Below are 18,995 nucleotides of genomic sequence, written 5' to 3'. Positions count from 1 at the left end.
TGCATAGGCTGGTGTGCTTCTTCCATGTGGGCTTTGTTGCTTCTGAGCTTGATGGCCGCTTGATTACCTTCAAGCCTTTAAGACCCCAGACGCCTTACTTTTTGATAGCCGGGCACCATCAGCTTCCTCCTGGAGGCTTCTTTAAATCAAACAGCCTAGCTTCACTCGTAAAGGGTGGCCATTGTGAGCTTTGGGCTCTTCTAAAGTTCCTTCGCACATGGAATCAGACGGTCACAGCAACTCAACTGTTCGAGAGGAAGCGTGTGCGGAACGCTTTGTGTCAACGGAGGAGGAAGAAATGGGAAAAGGAGATGGGCGTGGCCGCACAGCTTGAAGAGCGAAGTCCAGGCTACGCACGTTTGTTACACACAGAATGTGCTGGCTTGGTGTCTGTTCTGCTGTGTGTACTTTCCACAACAATGGAGAGAAAAAGGTGTACACGTCTATAAAACACATCTAGCAAATGAGTAATGTCAGGCAGTACAAATCCGTGGGAGTGACCCGCAACTGAGGGAGCAGACAGAACTGTGCCATGAGATTAAATACGCTTGACTTCACCAGGAGCTGAGTGCCACTGGACACACGTGCATGGGTGAATAAAATTTGATACATGTGAGATAATAAAACCTAATCCGCACTCACTGCGGCTGAGTCGACTGCAGTGCACAGGGACCCTGCAGGCCTGAGCGGAACTGTAGGGTGTCTGTACATGTTCACAGGCGCAGAAGGCCTCCTCTTTGTCCTGAGGAGCAAACTGCTGAATTCGAACTGCTGGCCTTGGGGTTAGCAGCCCCACCTGTAACCCACTATGCCACCAGGGCCTGCTCGTGTGTGAAGGAGTATATAATATTGCCCTGATTAAAAATGAATAAGCTTTCAAGAGCCAAATACTTGTACTCACCAATTCAGAGACCATTATAGGCCACAATGAAGTCAAATGTTGAGGAGAAATTCTTAGCAGCAAAACTCTGAAAAAAAGAAACATCTGAGCAGCCACTGTGGATGTCTGTCCAACTCTGAGATTGTCTGTCAGGCGTTCTATGGAAAGAAGACGTTAAAGACGTCACACAACATGCAGCTCTGGGTTTCTTATTCAGACAAAGGAGAAATTTAAAAGTGCAGCTGTTTTGACATTACTGGGACAGCGGCTCAGTGTAAGGAATGGGTTCTTACGGCTCTGTTTCTAAGTGCAGACTCGCCCTTGCTAGCGGACAGGAATCACAGCCTCTGCCCCAGGCTGCAGCTGAGGAGGGCAACAAGAACAGCTAAGTCAAGGTCAGAAGCCTGTCAGATTGTCAGGGACAACTTATGATTTTCTTCTAAAAATATGAATTACGAGACAAAAAAAATCACAGTCTTTGATGGATGCTGGACCTTTTGAAGTCGTACAGATTGGTCGACAGAAAACAGTGGAATGAAGTAAGTCGGATCCATCCTATTGTGCTTTCTAATCACAACAAAACACCTTGAACAAGCTGCAAGATCAACTATCAGAAGTTCTGAAAGGCGGAGAAGAGACAGCAGGAATGTCTAGGGCACTTGGGACTTAAGAGAATGGCCTAGTGGTGAGCTAGTGTCCTAGCTATTTCTATTTTAACTTGAGTGTCTGAGACACAGGTAATCTGGAAGGTCAAAATCTTGACTTGAATGAGAGAAGACCATCAGTTGGCACCAGGGCAGAGAGAACAGTACGGGAAGTGCTAGCCAGTGTACCAAGGCAAGACAAGGAACTGGAAGGCATGCAGATTGGAAAGGAAGAAATAATCCTCACGTTGGTACAGGAGAGGGGCGGTGAAACAGAGGAAGACCCTTGGACAAGACAGCCTGGCGCATTGGCTGCCATAATGCGCTGCGACATGAGCACGGTTGTGGGGATGGTGCAGAAGCAGGCGGGCTTCATTCTGTTGTGTGGAGGGTCGCTGTGAGTTGGAACCGACTTGACAGCACCTAACATCTAACTACTAATGAGTGACTTTTACTGTTTACAAAACGTGCCTTATTGAAATAGAGGAAAGAGCTGGGAGGCAAAGGGCATTTATAGAGGTCTAAATACAGGCATGTACATATGTAAATATATTTATAAATGAGGATGTGGAAATACATCTATGTGCATATATGCATAGATTTCGTATTAAGGTAGCAGATGGACATTGGGCCTCCACTCAAGTACTCCCTCAACACAAGAACACTTTGTTCTATTAAACTGTCATTCTATGATGCTCCCCTTCCTGACACAATCGCTGAAGACAAATGGGTGCATAAGCAAATGTGGTGAAGAAAGCTGATGGTGCCCGGCTATCAAAAGATATAGCATCTGGGGTCGTGAAGGCTTGAAGGTAAATAAGCGGCCATCTAGCTCAGAAGCAACAAAGCCCACATGGAAGAAGCACACCAGTCTGTGCGATCATGAGGCGTCGAAGGGATCAGGTATCAGGCATCATCAGAACAAAAAATCTTACGATAGTGAATGATGGGGGGAGTGCGGAGTGGAGACCCAAAGCCCATTTGTAGGCAATTGGACATCCCCTTACAGAAGGGTTGCGGGAAGCAGACAAGCCTGTCAGAGTGCAGTGTAGCAAGGATGAAACAAAACTTTCCTCTAGTTCCTAAATGCTTCCCCGCCCCTCCCCCTCCACTATCATGATCCCAATTCTACCTTACAAATCTGACTAGACCAGAGGATGCACACTGGTACAGATAGGAACTAGAAACACAGGGAATCCAGGGCAGAAGATTCCTTCAGGACCAGTGGTGAGAGTGGCGATACTGGGAGAGTGGGCTGAAAAGGGGGAGCTGATTACAAGGATCTACATATAACCTCCTCCTTGGGGGGAGACGTCGGACAGTGTAAGATATGACAAAATAGTAATTTATAAATTATCAAGGGTTCACTAGGGAGGGGAAAATATGAGGAGCTGATGCCAGGGGCTTAAGTGGGGAGCAAATGTTTTGAGAATGATAAGGGCAATGAATGAGCAAATGTACTCTACACAATTGATGTATGTATGTATGACTTGTGATAAGAGTTGTATGAGCCCCAAATAAAATGATTTAAAAAAATACAAAAACGCCTTATTAATTAAACCTTAACCCAAATAAGATCTATATAATTCCAATATCTACTACACTAACCTTCCTAATACTAAGTAAAATATCCTTCAAGTATTATATTAATTTTATTTAAATCTTCTTGGACTATGAATTTTAAGCAAAAAAAAAAAATCCCAATTGTGGATGAAGATGAATTGAAACACAAAGGCAACTCTGCTACCTGAGCACTTTAGGGGGAACGGAAAAAGCTTTCAGAAACATTGTATGATTAATAGTTAAAATAAGTCATGTTTTTGCTTGCATTTCAGATAATGCTAATAAGCAGAATCATATAATACTTGTGCATCTGCGACTAACTTCAGCATGATGCTTTCAGGAATCACCTGTGTTGCAGCAGGTACCAGGAGCTCGTTTCTCTTTGTGGAGGAGTCATGTGCCCTTGTGTGCACGAACCATGTGTAGTTATCTGTTCCTCCCTGATGAACACATGGGGTGCTTCCACCTTTTGGATGCGGTGACGGTGCTGCGGTAAACTCTGAGTGCATGTGTCTGTACCCCTGTTTTCAGTTCTTTTAACATGTGCTTTGTCTCCATTTCCCTTGTTTCAGTGCTGTTTCTTCAGTTCTGTTTGTAAATTTTTATGATCTTTTAGAGTTTAATTTTAAAATGTTCCTAGTAGTTCTTTTCAATGGGAGACTCTGCCATCACTTGACGCTCACTGTAGCCACCCTACTCACTATTATAGTTCCGGTAACTCTCATCATGATGATCAGCTCTAGTTGTTCTGGCTCTGCTCTAAAATTCCACTCTCACAGTCCTCTCACCCATTTGTCCTACCACCTTTTCATCGCCCATTGGGCCTCCCAGTGCCGCGTCATTTCTTCCTCTCATTTCCTCTACACCACGGGAGCTCAGTATGCCAAGGAAAAAACGTTCAACCTTTAGACCTAACTTTACCTTACCTATATGACAATGACGCTCTTAACACTGTCTAGTTAGTAGCCATATCTTCCTAATATAATATTCCCATTACTAGTCTGATAGGGACCACTGTTCCTTGTGCCCTCGCGTCTGTTCCGACCCAGCGTACAGCAGAGTAAGACACTGACCGGGTCTGCACCCTTTCTGTGTTTCTGTGCTTGAATCCATTGTTGCAGCCAAGGGCCCGTCTGGTTAAGGATCTTCTTTGTCGTTGACCTTCTGCTTTGCCAAACATGATGTCCTTCTCCAGGGACTGGTCCCTCTTGTTATTAAACCCAAAGTCTGTGAGGTAAGTGCTCCTTTCAAAGGAGCATGCTGGCTGTATTCTTCCAAGACAGATTTCTCTGTTCTTCTGACAGTCATTGTACATTCATATCTGCTCCTTTATCCTCAGATTCTAACTCTTCCTCTTGCCTTTACTCTTGCTTCCACTCCATCAGGGAGAGCTGGGTGGGATAGCCATAGACTGCCCTCGGGACTGCAGGCCAAGACCAGCCAGCCAATAATTCATTTTGATGCAAAGAAGGTGAATATGAAGGGAAGAAATTCAGGGTAAATGAAACACAACCCCAAATCTTGCTCCCTCACCAGGCTCAACGGGAAGTGCTGATCTCAGGTGGACTGTATTTTGACTGTGCAAGAAATCTGGCAAGACACAGTGCTAAAAAGCTATTATTCCTGGACTGGACTGTCAAGACTTTTTCTCTCCTCGACAACAAGAAGACTATAAAAACAAACAAACAAGCAAACAACAACAACAAAGGCAGAGGACACGAAGAGGATACTTCACAAAGATATTCAGGCAGCCAACAAACAAAGAGCACTCTGGGTCATTAGCCATCAGAGACTCAGATGAAAACAATGAGATCCCTATCATCACACACACACACACACACACACACACACACACACACACACCGTGTGATAAGAGCAAAAGGTCAATAAGAAAGAAAACCACAGATGCTGGCAAGGGAGTGGAGAGAGGAGAACTCTCATACGCTGCTGGTGGGGGGCACAATAGAGTAACTGCTATGGAAAATGGTAGGACACTTCCTTCAAAAGCTGAAAATAGAAATACGAGTAATCCCACTACTAGGTATGTATCCTCAAACTATAAGAGCCAGGCCATGAATAGTTATATGCACCCCAAAGTTAGTGGTAGCATTATTCACAATAGCAAAGAGATAAAAATAACCAGCTAACCTCTATAAATGCCCTTTGCCTCCCAGCTCTTTCCTCTCTTTCCCTATATGAGGATGGGGAAACAGATCTTTGTGCCTATATTTATAGGTTTAGTATTAAGGTAGCAGAAGGACATTGGGCCTCCACTCAAGCACTTACTCATTGCAAGAACACATTGTTCTATTAAATTGGCATTCTATGATGCTCACCTTCCTGACACAACCGCTGAAGACAAAGCGGGTGAATAAGCAAATGTGGTGAAGAAAGCTGATGGTGCCCAGCTATCAAAAGATATAGCATCTGGGGTCTTAAAAGCTTGAAGGTAAGCAAGCAGCCATCTAGCTCAGAAGCAACAAAGCCCACATGGAAGAAGCACACCAGCCTGTGTGATCATGAGGTGTCGAAGGGATCAGGTATAAGACATCATCAGAACAAAAAATCTTACCATAGTGAATGATGCGGGGAGTGCGGAATGGAGACCCAAAGCCCCCCTTGCAGAGGGGTCTCGGAGGGGAGGAGACGAGCCAGTTAGGGTGCGATGTAGCAATGATGAAAAATACAACTTTCCTCTAGTTCCTAAATGTTTCCTCCCTGCTCCCACTATCATGATCTGAATTCTACCTTGCCAGCCTGGCTAGACCAGAGGATGTACACTGGTACAGATAGGAACTGGAAATACAGGGAACCCAGGGCGGATGATCCCTTCAGGACCAGTCGGGTGAGTGGCGATACTGGGAGGGTAGAGGGAGAGTGGGTTGGAAAGAGGGAACCGATTACAAGGAACTTTATGTGACCTCTTCCCTGGGGGACGGACAACAGAAAAGTCGGACAGGGCAAGACATGACAAAATAATAATTTATAAATTATCACGGGCTCATGAGGGAGGGGAGAGTGGGGAGGGAGGGGAAAAAAATGAGGACCTAATGCCGGGGGCTTAAGTGGAGAGGAAATGTTTTGAGAATGATGAAGGCAATGAATGTACAAATGTGTTTTACACAATTGAGGTATTTATGGATTGTGATGAGTTGTATGAGCCCCTAATAAAATGATTAAAAAAAAAACCAGCTACTCACTCACTGCCATCCAGTCAATTCTGACGCAGAGTGGTGATCCTATAAGACATATTGAACTACCCTTGTGGGTTTCCAATACTGTAATTCTTCGCAGGAATAGAGAACTCATCTTTTCCCCACAGAGCAGCCAGTGGTTTCAAACTGCTGACCTTGAGACTACTACACCAGCAGGGATCCCCTGGAAACAATCTAAGTACCCATCAATGGACAAATGGACAAACTATGGTATAGACACACAAGAGAATACTGTGTAATGTTAAAGAATAATGAATAATCTGGGTGAAATACTTTTTTCTTTTTTCATGTGAAATACTGGAGAACATTATACGGAGTGAAATGAATCAATTCACCAGGGCAAATACTGCATGAGGCTACTATTATAAAAAGACAAGGATATATTTACACTTAGAAAGAAGCAGTCATTGATGGTGGCCAGGGTGGGAGGGGAGGGAAATCTAGATAATAAATAAGTATTGATTTGTGTGAAGGATGTGGTAATAGACAGTAAGGGGGTGATCAGCAGAATATTGCTAAGAAAAGGAAAACATGAAGAGGTGCACAAGAGTTGCAGACACCCAAGGTCAGTACTATTCCACACAAGCCTGCATTAACAGTGACAACAGTCTGAGTGGAGGAAAAGCAGAGAGGGAAGATGAGTAAGTATGTGTAGGTGAAAGGTAGCTGCATCCGCAACCATGTAGAGAGTGGCAGGTGGTATTTCTATACGTGTACTTGTGTGTACAGTATATGGTCACTGTAACTTTGTCAGATTTGACTCGATGGCAATGGGTTTCAGTATATATATATCATGTACATAGTACAGCAAATGGGACACAGTTATCTAAACATCTTAGTCATAACCAAACACCTCAAAGGAATGAGTTGCTGGGCCTGGGGGCCACAGTCTTAGGGGACATGAAGGTCAATTGGTACAACATATTTCACAAAGACAATCTGTTGTATCCTATTTTAGTGAGCAGAGACTGGGATCATAAAAGCTTGTGAGTAGCCCTCTAAGATGCAAATTTTGGTCTAGAGTGAAGAAGAAGGAAAATAAAAAGCAAAACCTAACAAACAAACCAAAAATCCCCAGGGAAATAATTAGTCCAAAGGACTAATAGTCCACACAAATTTCAGTCTCCATGACTCTGAGATCAGAAAAACTAGATGGTGCCCAGCTAGCACTACTAACCACTCTGAAAGGGATCACATTGGGAGGCCCTGGAGAGAATAGGAGAAAAATGTGGAACCAAACACAAACTCATAGAGATCAAGCTTACTGGTCCGATAGAGATTTATGGAACTTCTGAGATGGTGGCCCTGGGTCGCCCTTCAAGCCTGTAACTTAACTCATCCTCTCAGCTCAACTTTCAGCAAACAATAGACAGGCCTAAAAGGTAAACAATAACACCAGGAAGACAAAACCTCCTTAGAACGATCAGTGATATGAGATTTAAAAAAGAACAGTAGCCCAGGGATAAAGCTCAGTAGGCAGGAAGGGATAGAAAAGACAGAGAGTAAACTCAGGCAGGATGTGGGAAGAGTGCTGTTACATTGTAGGGGACGTAACCAATGTCTCACACACGTGTACAAACTGTTTAATGGAAAACCAGTTTGCTTTGTAAACTTGTACTCAAATCACAATAAAAAGTCTAGAGAGAGAAAATAAGAACCACCCTACTCTGAACTGAACGGTGTGCCCCAGTGAGATGCCGGAGGCTGTCACACTCAGGACTGAGGAGCCTGGCTGTGTCTGGAAGTAGAGTCTGCAGACCGTATCAGGTTAAGATGAGATTCACACTGGAGTAGAGTGGTCCAAAATGGTCCACATAATCCACTGTGATTGGTGTCCTTAGGAGAAGACACAGTGTGACAACACACAAAGAGAAACCATGTGACAACAAGGCCGAGATGGAAACCATGCACCTATAAGCCAAGGAAGGCCCTGGATTGCCTGCCGGCAATCCCAGAGGCTGAGAGAACCGCAGGGAGCAGGGCTTTCCTAGAGCTTCAGAGGGGCACGGACCTGCCAACACCATGATTGTAGACTTCTAGCCTCCAAAACGGAAATACTCAATTTCCGTGTTCAACTACCTTGTGCCTCATTGTGTATGGGGGCAGCTCTAGCAATCTACTTTACTTGCTATTAAGAATTAACATTAGGAAAGTCGCATATTTGTTGATAATATTTCTAAAGTGCCTCTATAGTACTGATAGTTGCTGGTCTCACCTTAAGTACTGATTTTAACACTTGACCGCTCTACCAAAATGTGCTGTGGGTCCCCTCTACTGGCCAGCTTCTCTTGGCCACCTGTGTGTCCAGTGTGTGGGGACAGGGGAGAGAGGCTGCCCAGCTTACCTTGTATCAGTGGGAGGTAAGGGTGATACTGGTCAAATTCCCCACTGAAGACGGCAAAAGCCTGGCGCTTTAACAGCATGGCTTTCTGCTCAAAGCTGGAGAACAGCTTCAGCGAACTGCTCTGCATGTCTGGAAAGAACAGAGCAAGTTCATTACACTCAGTGCAAAAAGTACCACCAGAACGTCGCGATAGGAAATCTGTATGAGTGTCATTCTTAGCTTCCCTGGTTCGGAAAAAGAATCATGGCTTGAATCATGGGATTATCATTCTTTATTTTTTAAAATATGTCGTTCTTGTGAGCTTGTGTGGAGGTTCTAGCAGAGGAGCGCAGCTACTCGCATACCCTTGACAGAAGGACAGTCTTCCTTCTATCGGGGAAGGTCGTCCTCTTCAACCGAGCGCACACCTTTGGGAGGGACATGCATGGAGCGGTGAGGGAGGAAGGGGACACCTGCCTGGCCATCAGTGGGGTGACAGATGTTGCAGCCAGACTTTCTTTAGTGATTCTGAGCGGCCACATGAGAAAAGGCCATGAGGCATACAAAAGTACCAACGATCCTGTGGTGAACGTCTTCTTACTCTCAACATCAAAGTCAGGACCTGATGTGGCAGCTCTGCGGCCTCTCCCTCCACTGTAAACCAGTGGTCAGTCACACATGACTTCAGAGGGACCCATCGTGTAGTCCCACCCTAGGGCATCAGGTGGCGAAGGAACCGTGGAAGGCTTAAGGAGGGTTCTGAAATGCCAGACCCTGAGGGCTTTACTCTCTTAAACTGTGGCTTACGGGCAAAAATAATGCAGAACTTACTCATTAAATCTTTAAACATGGTTCTCTCGTGAGCCAGAAGATGGTCGATAATGGCCCTCCAACTAGATAGTAAACAAACTGAAGTTAATGAAACACATAACGGGTAACAGCCTAATTAACAAGAGCACCAAGAAAAGGCTGCTTCCCTGTTCAGAGCTATTACACACCGCCTTCTGGAAAGGGTGGGTGGAGCAAATGAATTGCATCTGTACACAGGAAAGCTAAGCGAAGCGTCTCATGTACAGTCACGGCTCAGGGGATGAAAGAGGAAGCTTCCGCGGATTTTGTGGGTTTCGTAAAAGAAAACCAAGTTGCCAAGGCTCTCTGGCTTTTTCAACGGATAGCACTGATGAAACATACAACTTTCCTCTAGTTCTTTAATGCTTCCTCCCTCCCACTCTCATGAGCTCGATTCTACTTTACATATCTGACTAGACCAGAACAGTGCACTGCTACAGATAAGAACTTGAAACACAGGGAATCCAGGACAGATAAACCCCTCAGAACCCATAATGAGAGTAGCGAAAGGGAAAGGTGGGGGAAGAAAGGGGGAATCGATCACAAGGATCTACATATAACCCCTTCCTAGGGGGATGGACAACAGAAAAGTGGGTGAAGGGAGACAGTGGTAGGTATGAGACATGAGGGGGAAAATTATAAATTATCAAGGGTTCATGAGGGAGGGGGGAAATAAGGAGTTTTTATCAAAGGCTCAAGTAGAAAGAAAATGCTTTGAGAATGATGATGGCAACATATGTACAAATGTGCTGGACACAATGGATGTGTGCATGGATCATGATAAGAACTATAAGAGACCCGAGTAAAATAATTAAAAAAAAAAAGTGCCCTCTGGGTGATGTTCTACACCCTTGAGTTGTGCAGACAAAATACCAATGTGTACCACTTCCAATCCAGAGGGTTAGTTTCAAATGGGCTTTCCAGGCAAAGAAAGAGGATGTGCAAGGGGAAAGTACAGGGCCCTAGGCAGGCTTCTGGCGTTTGCAGGGCCAACTCTAGGCGATACGAAAAGGCTGACCTGATCTCCATCCTTCATCCCTGTGGTTGCCCCACCACCCCTGCTGCCAACCAGGGGAGGGCTATCTGAGCGGGCCTGCGCATCACCAGCGAAAGCGGTGGAGGGCATCCCCCACTTGTACCTTTAAGAGGCTCTCCACTGCCAGTGTGAGACTGGACTAGAGCAGGCACTGGAGGAGAACTTGTGGTGTGGATGCTGGGGAGCTGTCACTACTATGTCTGTCACCTTACTGTTGGCCAAGTCGTTTCTGTACAGGACAAAGTACGACTAGACCAAGCACCAGTGAAGCTCAATATTATACTCTCTAGGAATAATTTAAAAAGCCCAAGCCAGTCGCCGTGGGGTCCATTCTGACGCAGGGCGATGTCTGCATGTCAGAGTAGAACTGTGCGCCACGGGGTCTGCATGGCTGAAATTTGGAAAGGGGTCTGCTAGGCCTTTCTTCCAAGGTGCCTCCTCCAGGTGGACTTGAACTTAAAATCCTTAGGTTAGCTTCAAGTGTGTCAACTCTTTGTACCGCTCAGGGATTTCACATGCTTTCTCAATCATGTAAGATCCTTCCTTTGCATTTTAGCAGACGGACTTCCCTTGCCACGAGCCCAGGTGAACATGTGCTAACAGCTGTGGCAGTGACATGTGATTATCTGGGCTGGTGCTGAACAACCCGGCCCCAGACTCAGGGGTGAGAGTAAATCACACTCAAGCCTGAGTCGCTGTGCCCGAGGACGCCCCCGAGCACGGCTTCCCCAGCAGAGCTTCTCTTACTGAACACAGGAGGTGTCCATCTGGAAGAAGGCTGGGTCCAGGAACAATTCCAGGACTTCTTTCTTCCAGGCCCGCTTCGTGTAGGAGTAACCGCTCAGATCGCTTAGCAGCTGAGCTCCAGCGCGGAAACTGGGAGCGTTGTAGGCACTATGTGGGGAGAGACAAGCGGAGGGCCCGGTCAGAGGCAGTCCAAGGAAAGCCAGCTGGTGCCATCCTTTACACATCTGCGCCTTCCTGTTTCTGTGCTTCTGGAGGTAAGGTGGACGGGGACAGAGTTACCTGTGGTTGCGCAGGTAAGGGAAGACATAGTACAGCAATCTTGAGATTAAGGGCACGGCCTTCTCCTTCTCGTCACTTCGATATACCATGTCCAGGAGCGATGCCAGGACCTGGAAGAAGGCGACAGCCAGTAAGCCGGCAACCTCCCAAAGTGACGCGAAGAAGGGCAGTCCTCGGAGCGGGATGCAAAGACATTCCACAGCTTGGCTGATGGCTGAGAGACCAGTCCCTGAAGCAGGACCTCATGCTTGGTCCAGCAGAGGGGCAGCGGGAATAAGGAAGGCCCTGGGGAGATGGATTGACACTGTGGCTGCCAAGGGGCTCAGACAAGACACTAACTGTGAGGATGGCAGGGCCGTGAGGTGTTCTTCGTTCTGTTGTACACAGGGTCGCAAGGAACGGTAACCGGTGCGATGGCATGTAACAACAAGAAGGCCACGGAGGCAGGGACAGGCTACCCTCCCTGGGCCCTGAGCATGAGTCGTCTTGGTAGTGTTTCTGATAGCAATCAATCACTTACATGATCAGGGCTGTATTTACCTCTGCCAGGAGAGACAGGGCTTGCACGCTGTACACTGAAGGGGCAGATGCAGACACCATCGAAGAAGCTGCAGCCGCTTCCGCTGAAACAGAGGCATTTGTGTTTTAGCTGCTTCAAAGCTTCACGTGAACTCAAGGCAAGAGATCCCACACTAACTGTGTATATGAATACAATGGCGACTCGGGGTATTCTTGGTTAATGTGCAAGTCCTAGAACTAAGAAGCTGGGCCTTGGGATCAACAAGCACCTGCACTGACTCAGTCTTCCTCCATTTTTCTCCCGGCCATTGACCTCACCAGTTTCCAGGAGCACCATTTTAAAATCTCTATTGCCAGCATCCTTCACCGACCACCACCATCCTACCTTTCCTGCTGGCGACTGACTCCCAGAACCCTGCTTCAGTACGTTCTAGAGTACCACCAATCCCAAGTCTACTACCCAGACTGCCCATCAGTAGCTTCTGGTGTTTGCTTCTCTGCACGCCACCCTACACACCCAATCCACTTCCTGGGGCCAATCTTGCAAATCTCCTAAATGCCTTTGCTTCTTTCCCCTTCTGAAGCACTCACTTAGGAAAATGCTCCCCACCAGTCCTGGCCTACCCAAAGGCTCCTGGAGAAACCCCGGCACGATGCAACCCACCTCACTCTCTTTCAAGCCCATGGACCCTGGAAGGTATCGCCCAGACATTCGTACGTGTTCCTGGATAGTGTGCTGGCTTCCCCAGCCCAGTTCTTCCACGTGCCCCTCAAGTCCATCAGTACCCTTTCTTAGCTTAGAGCTTTACCTCAGTATTTATTGACAGAGTGACCACTTCATTTTGCCACTGAGTTGATAAGCCCGAGCTTTTACGCCCCCGTTCTCTACCTCCTCTTCTGCTTTAATAAGCATGCCCATCTCCTATCAAATAGCTACTCCATTTGGGTTATTAATTCTGGCCCTCTGACTGTCAAGGCCTTTCCTGTGCAATTGCCCTTGCCTTTACCCTCAATTAACCTCTTCCTCTCTGCTGCACTGCTCCCATATTGGCACAAAGAGCCTTCGATATGTGCCAAGGAAAGAACAAGTCAGCACAGCACAAACCATTCTCTGGTCCTCAGTCCTCTCATTAGGCTCTTGTTGCTGCTCACTGTTTCCTCTTCCTTATCTTCTTCTCCACCTCCTGCCATCACACTTCCCTTCCTCACCATGCACACCACTCACCCCAGTGACTTCCACGTTGCTCAATCTAATGAGGGCTTGGCGTGTCCCTCTCTCAACTCCACTTCCCAGCAGCCTTCTACTCAGTTACCCTCTGCCCTCCGTCTTGAAGCACTTTCTTCTGGTAGCTTCCACGACTCTAGACTTGACTAGCTTTTCCCCTACCCTGTGACAGCTTGACATCTTCACTTTGCGCCTTCTCCCTTCCAGATATTTCCCATTTAATATGTGCAAAATGGAAGCAATTTCCTCCTCCGAAATCTTCATCTTCTGCTCTTCTCCATCTCAACGACTTAAGTCCAACACCTAAAGTCATCTCGATTGCTCTTTCACCCTTTTCTTTTCATTAATCAAACATCGAGTCCATCAGCCAGTCCCGCTGTCTCTGCACTTTAGTTCACCCACCTTTATCATCCCTGCCTCCAGGCCAGTAAGCTCTGGCCTGACCCACTGCAATATCCTTTAGCGGAACTTCCAGCACATATTGCTCCTGCCTGCCTGCCATGGGGATGTTTCCTAAGGACTGAATAAGATCTTATCACTGCCCTGCACACTTTAATGGCTTCCCACATATCAACTTAACTCCCTGCCCTCAAGTCAGTGCTGACTCCAGGGACCTTCAGTGGGTTTCTGAGACTGTAATTGTTTGCAGAAGTAGAGAGCCTGGTCTTTCTCCCATGGAGGCACTGGTAGTTTTGAAGTGCTCACCACGCGGATTGCAGCCCTGTGCACAGCCACTATACCACCAGGGCTCCTCAGCATCAAACCATGCACGATGCATCCCAGCCACCTCAGTGAGCTCTGTCTGAGTGCCTCCGCCCACTCTCACTCAGCTCCAGTCACACTGCTCTCGGCACATTCTTGCCTCGGGGCCTTGCGCTGCTTTTGCTCAGCGCCCCCTCCTATCATCTCACGGGGCTGCTGCTTCAGCTTTTGGTTCTCAGCACAAGTGTCGCTTCCTTGGGGACAGGCTCTGTAGCATCTATAAAGGCTCCCCTTAGTCCTAGGCACTTCTTGTGACATCACACTCGTTTTCTTCACAGTGCCAAGTATCAGCTAAATACTCTCAGGTATTAATTGATTTGAACAATTTTTAGAGCATCTAGGTTTGTTGGAACACTGCCCAGGCTGGCCGTGCAGAGTTCCTACACATCCCCTCCCTCTTACACAGTTTTCTCTGTTGTTAGCACCCTAATATTCATGTGGCTCATTTGTTTCAGTCGATAACCACTATTGGTAGATGAACTGAATTCGAGGGTTCTTTGTGCTGTATAGTCTCGATGGCTGTAGTACCACAATAGTTTCAGGATCAGAATCGTTTCCCTGTCCTAAAAATGCCGCCTGCTTCACCTAGTCCCAGGAGCCCTGGAACAGGTGGCACAGAAGTGAAGAGGTCAGCAGACTGAGACGGCCACGCTGCTCCTAGGTGAGCTAGATGAGGCTGTCTACTCTTGGACAGGGTTACAGGCTCCTTCCCCCACGAATAAGAGGTGGTAGGCCAAATAAGTGTGGGGACCCATGACCCACTCACTCCTTCTGCCAATCTGAGCCCCTGGCGCCCACTGGCCTTCACTACACTTTTGCCTTTTCCAGAATGTCCTATAAGTGGAACCTTACACTAGGTAGCCTCTTCCGAGTGGCTTCTTTCACTTGGCAATGCATGCTTACAGTGCCTCCTTGCCTCTTTGTGACTCAATAACTTGTGTCTATAAATCACAGCCTAATACTCCCCATGTGACTGCACCACAGTGTTTACTCATTCACCTACTGAGAGACTTCTTGGTTGCTCTCAATTTGGGGCAAAAATGAAGAAAGCTGCTATAAACATCCACGTGTAGGCTTTTAACTGGGCATGTGCTTTCGACTCAGTTGGGAAACATCTCGGAGCATGACCGCTAACTCATATGGTGAGCTCACGTGTAGCTTTGTGAGAGTTGGTCAGAATGTCTTCCAAACTGGTGGCACCATTTTGCTGTTCCACCAGCAATGAAGGAGAGCCCTTCTTGTCCTTGCCAGCATTTGATGTTGTCAGCACTGTGGATTTTAATCACTGTCATTGGTGTGCAGTGGTATCTCACTGGTGTTTTTAACTTTCAAATGGGTGCTAACGTATGAAAGGAATCCTGATGGGGCAGAGGTTAAGCCCGTGGCTGCTCGTGGAAAAGTCGGTGGTTTGAACCTAGTAGCTGCTCCTCGGAGAGCAGGTGAGGCTGCAGCAACAATAGTCACTGTTGTTGCTGGTCGGTGCCGTAGAGCCGGTTGGAAATTCTATGGGCAGTTCTAGCCTGCTGTCTAGGGTGGTGATGAGTCGGAACTGATTTGGCAGTGGTGGAATTAGTATTATTTTTAATGACATCCAATATCGAGCATAACAAATTGATGAGGTTTTCTATTCCGGTAAAGATTTAGTCTTGGAAACCCACAGGAGCGATTCTACTTTGTCCTGTAGGGTCGCTATGAGAGAATCAATTCGGTGGCAGTGAGTTTGTTTGGTTTTAATGTTGAGCGCCGTGATTTATTTACTATCATCTCTCCTATGCTCCAGGTGGGCAGGGTCCTTACTAATTTTGTTTGCCATTCAAGCAGCAAGACCTAGAACACGGTGCATGGCATATGCCAGACATACACTGAGACTTCTTTTCTGACTGGCTTATTATAATCCAAAACCTGCACATTCACTGCATATGTTTAAAAAGTTCCAGTGGGCAAAAATAGTTTTTGTAAGTATCCTTTATCATACTTTATATGGGCAAAATATGAATTTATATAGTTTGTTTAGAAAGACTGAACTAAAACAATCTATGGTCTAAATGTGTAGCTCCTCTAGGGTCTGCAGTTTGCTGATCAAGTCTAGCGAGACGCTCACTAGCCGCCCAGTTTATAGTCAATGGTTTCTAAACAGGAGTAATAAACACAATCCAGTAATCATTTGGCTCCGTTATTGGCTTGAGGTTCAGTTTAATGACTGGACACAAACCAGACCCAGTAGCAGGTGACCCTCCACAGTCCACACCGCTGCACTTCCTGGTGGGGCAGGCGCATGCAGTCAGCACAAACGCATCAGGTAGGAGCAAGAGTTCTCTTTCCCAGAACCACGATTGTAACCACAAATGCCGGCTGAGAAAGCATAATTGTTGGGTGAGCCCAGCAAATGATAGGATCTTAGTTACAGGGTCTTTATTGTAGAATTAAGTATCATTTACTTCTTCTATGCAAACCACAAAATTAGCTATCCAGTGCCTATGGCGGGAGGCGGGAGCTGCAGCATTGCTGTTTGTCTGTCTAGCACCCCTCCCTCCCGCTTTTTCTGGGATGAGGACCCTTTCAGGTGGAAAAGGAGGCCTGGCGGTGTAGTGGTACAAGCTGAGCTGCTCGCCACAAAATCAGGAGTTCGAAGGCACCAGCTGCTGTTCCTTAGGAGAAAAATACGGCTATCTGCTCCCACGAAGATTCCCAGGCTCAGAAAGCCTACACGGAGTCGGCATCAATTCAGTGGGCGTGGCGTTGTGGCTGGTATTGTGCTAAATACCTCACATGGGAACTAAAGTGAACTGTGAAGCCCTGTCCCAGTGTTAAAATAAAACTGCCACTAAACATATTGCCTTGTCCTTGTGTCAACCATTATGAGGGCTGGCATACTTTCCTGTCCATATGCTAAAAAGTCCCAAGACCTAGCAAAAAGAATGTCTTGTCCTAAGCTATATTAACTCCTGAAAGGAAAGAAAAAAATAATTGTAAACCACAAAAACAATGCCTTTATCAAAACTAGCAGCTTCAGCTATTAAAAGATATAGCGCCTAGGGTCTTAAAGGCTTGAAGTCAAACAAGTGGCTATCTAGCAGGGGAACAACTAAGCCCACATGGAAGAAACACCCCAGCCTGTGCAATCATGAGGTGTCGATAAAACAGGTATCAAGAAGTTCAAAAACTATCATGTCGATATGAAGGAGAGGGGTCCAGAGTAGACACAGAAAGCCCATCTGTTGATAATTGGACATTCCTTCACAGAAGGGCCACACAAATGGAACAATATGTCCAGGATGCAGTATAGCACTGATGTAACACACATGCCTCTAGTTCAGCGGTTTTCAACCTGTGGGTCGCGACCCCTTGGGGGGGGGTGTCGTATGACCCTTTCACAGGGGTCGCCCAATTCATAACAATAGCAAAATTACCGTTGTGAAGCAGCAACAAAAAATAATTTTATGGTGAGGGTCACCACAACATGAAGAATTGTATTAAAGGATTGCGGCATTAAGAAGGTTGAGAACCACTGCTTCTAGTTCCTTAATACTGTACTTCCACGCCCCACTATTGTGGCCTTGGTTCTGCCTCACAAATCCTGCTGGATTGGTGTATGTACATTAGTACAGATAAGAGCTTTCCATCCAAGGAGTCTGGAAAGGTAAACCCCTCAGAAACAGTAATGGGAGTAACAGTTCCATGAGGGTATGGGAAGGGAGGGGAAACAGACAGCCACGATGGCTGTATAACCCCACTCGAGGGTGACGAATAACAGAATTGTAGGTGATGGGATACATCAGATGGTGCAAGCTATGAAAAAAAAATATACATACATAATATATTAAGGGTTCACAAAGGTGGTAGGGTTGGGGAGGGGGGAATAAAGAGGAGCTGATATCAAATGGCTTAAGAAGAAAGATTATGTTTTGAACATGATGATGGCAGCATCCGTACATGTTCACTTGATATAAATGATTTATGGATTGTTATAATACCTCTAAGAGCCCCCGATAAAATAATTTAAAGAAAGAAAAAACTAGTGGCTTGCTTACCACGATTCATTTCTGGGGCCTTGCTGGCCCCACCAAGCCAAAGCTATTTCACTTGAACCAGCCGCAACCAACTCTGTCATAAAGACCTGAAACATCAACCAGCTCTCCCAGGCTGCCCTCGTTGAGAAGGAAGAGCCTGCCAAGTCTCTCCCTTACTGCGGCAGCTCTAAGAAGCTTGGCTTTTGGTTTGCTGGGAAGCTTTGCCTGGTGGTCTCCAGGGGCATGGGAAGTTGACAAGCTACACATCCAATGCTGATCGCAGATTTGTTTTCTTTGAGAGTCTTCTAGGAAGTCATAACTCATCAGAAGGATGAGCTGTGCCAACCTCTACGTGCCAAGTCATTGCAAATGTCAAGTAACGAGCTAAATGCAAAGGCTCTCTGAAAGGCCCGGGTGCATTAGAAAGGGAGTGCACAGTGTCCCACACTCAACGAGAGCTTGCTGGGTTACTCAACTCTCCTGCTGCAGTGCCACAGAAGGACAAATGTGCTGCCAGCTTCTTTCCACACTGCTATTCTAGCACCGAGTTCGTCGGCGTGACCTTGGGAAGTTACTTGTGTAGAGCCTTTCCTAGGCTTAGGGAAGGCTTCACATGGCAGGCCCATGTCCATCAGGACAACTGGCCACGGAATTCTAAGGGCTGCTGGCTGTGATCACTAGCACTCAATGGCACTGTCTTGGTTTTTGGGGACCTTGAAAGTTTTCTGCTTTTGACTGGGTGCAGTTTTACCCGTTTTCTGTCACTCATTTCAGTGGGAAATACTTGTGGAGTGCTCCTTCTCTGTAGGTTTCTGCCTTCTATTGGCTCCAACTCTTGCAAGGTTTGTCCTGTATAACCAAAACCCCACTGCCATCACAGTGGATTCTGACTCATGGTGAGGCCACAGGTCCCAGTGTAGAAATGAACCACACAGGATGTCCA

The 18,995-nt window shown here is 46.6% G+C and overlaps 1 protein-coding gene across 5 annotated transcripts in view; it reads right to left on the bottom strand.

Moving 5' to 3' along the window:
* DOP1B (DOP1 leucine zipper like protein B) overlaps nucleotides 1-18,995 on the bottom strand; it is a 167,213-nt gene that overhangs the window by 5,352 nt on the left and 142,866 nt on the right. For 3 of the 5 annotated variants that reach the window (XM_045284559.1, XM_045284557.1, XM_045284558.1), the window contains exons 28-33: nucleotides 12,077-12,159; nucleotides 11,537-11,646; nucleotides 11,258-11,404; nucleotides 9,457-9,518; nucleotides 8,647-8,775; nucleotides 902-1,038 (exon numbers count right to left, since the gene is read on the bottom strand). In XM_045284559.1, the coding sequence (XP_045140494.1) occupies nucleotides 902-1,038; nucleotides 8,647-8,775; nucleotides 9,457-9,518; nucleotides 11,258-11,404; nucleotides 11,537-11,646; nucleotides 12,077-12,159 (668 nt within the window). The remainder of the gene's footprint in view (nucleotides 1-901; nucleotides 1,039-8,646; nucleotides 8,776-9,456; nucleotides 9,519-11,257; nucleotides 11,405-11,536; nucleotides 11,647-12,076; nucleotides 12,160-18,995) is intronic. The other 2 variants (XR_006679522.1, XM_045284560.1) reach the window with 2 other exon arrangements.

This window comes from Echinops telfairi, unplaced genomic scaffold, assembly GCF_000313985.2.
Source record: "Echinops telfairi isolate 266 unplaced genomic scaffold, ASM31398v2 ScPeMD7_7469;HRSCAF=8507_0, whole genome shotgun sequence".
Taxonomy (NCBI): Eukaryota; Metazoa; Chordata; class Mammalia; order Afrosoricida; family Tenrecidae; genus Echinops; species Echinops telfairi.
Note: the sequence above shows the minus strand (reverse complement) of the source record. Positions and strands in the feature narration are given on the sequence as shown.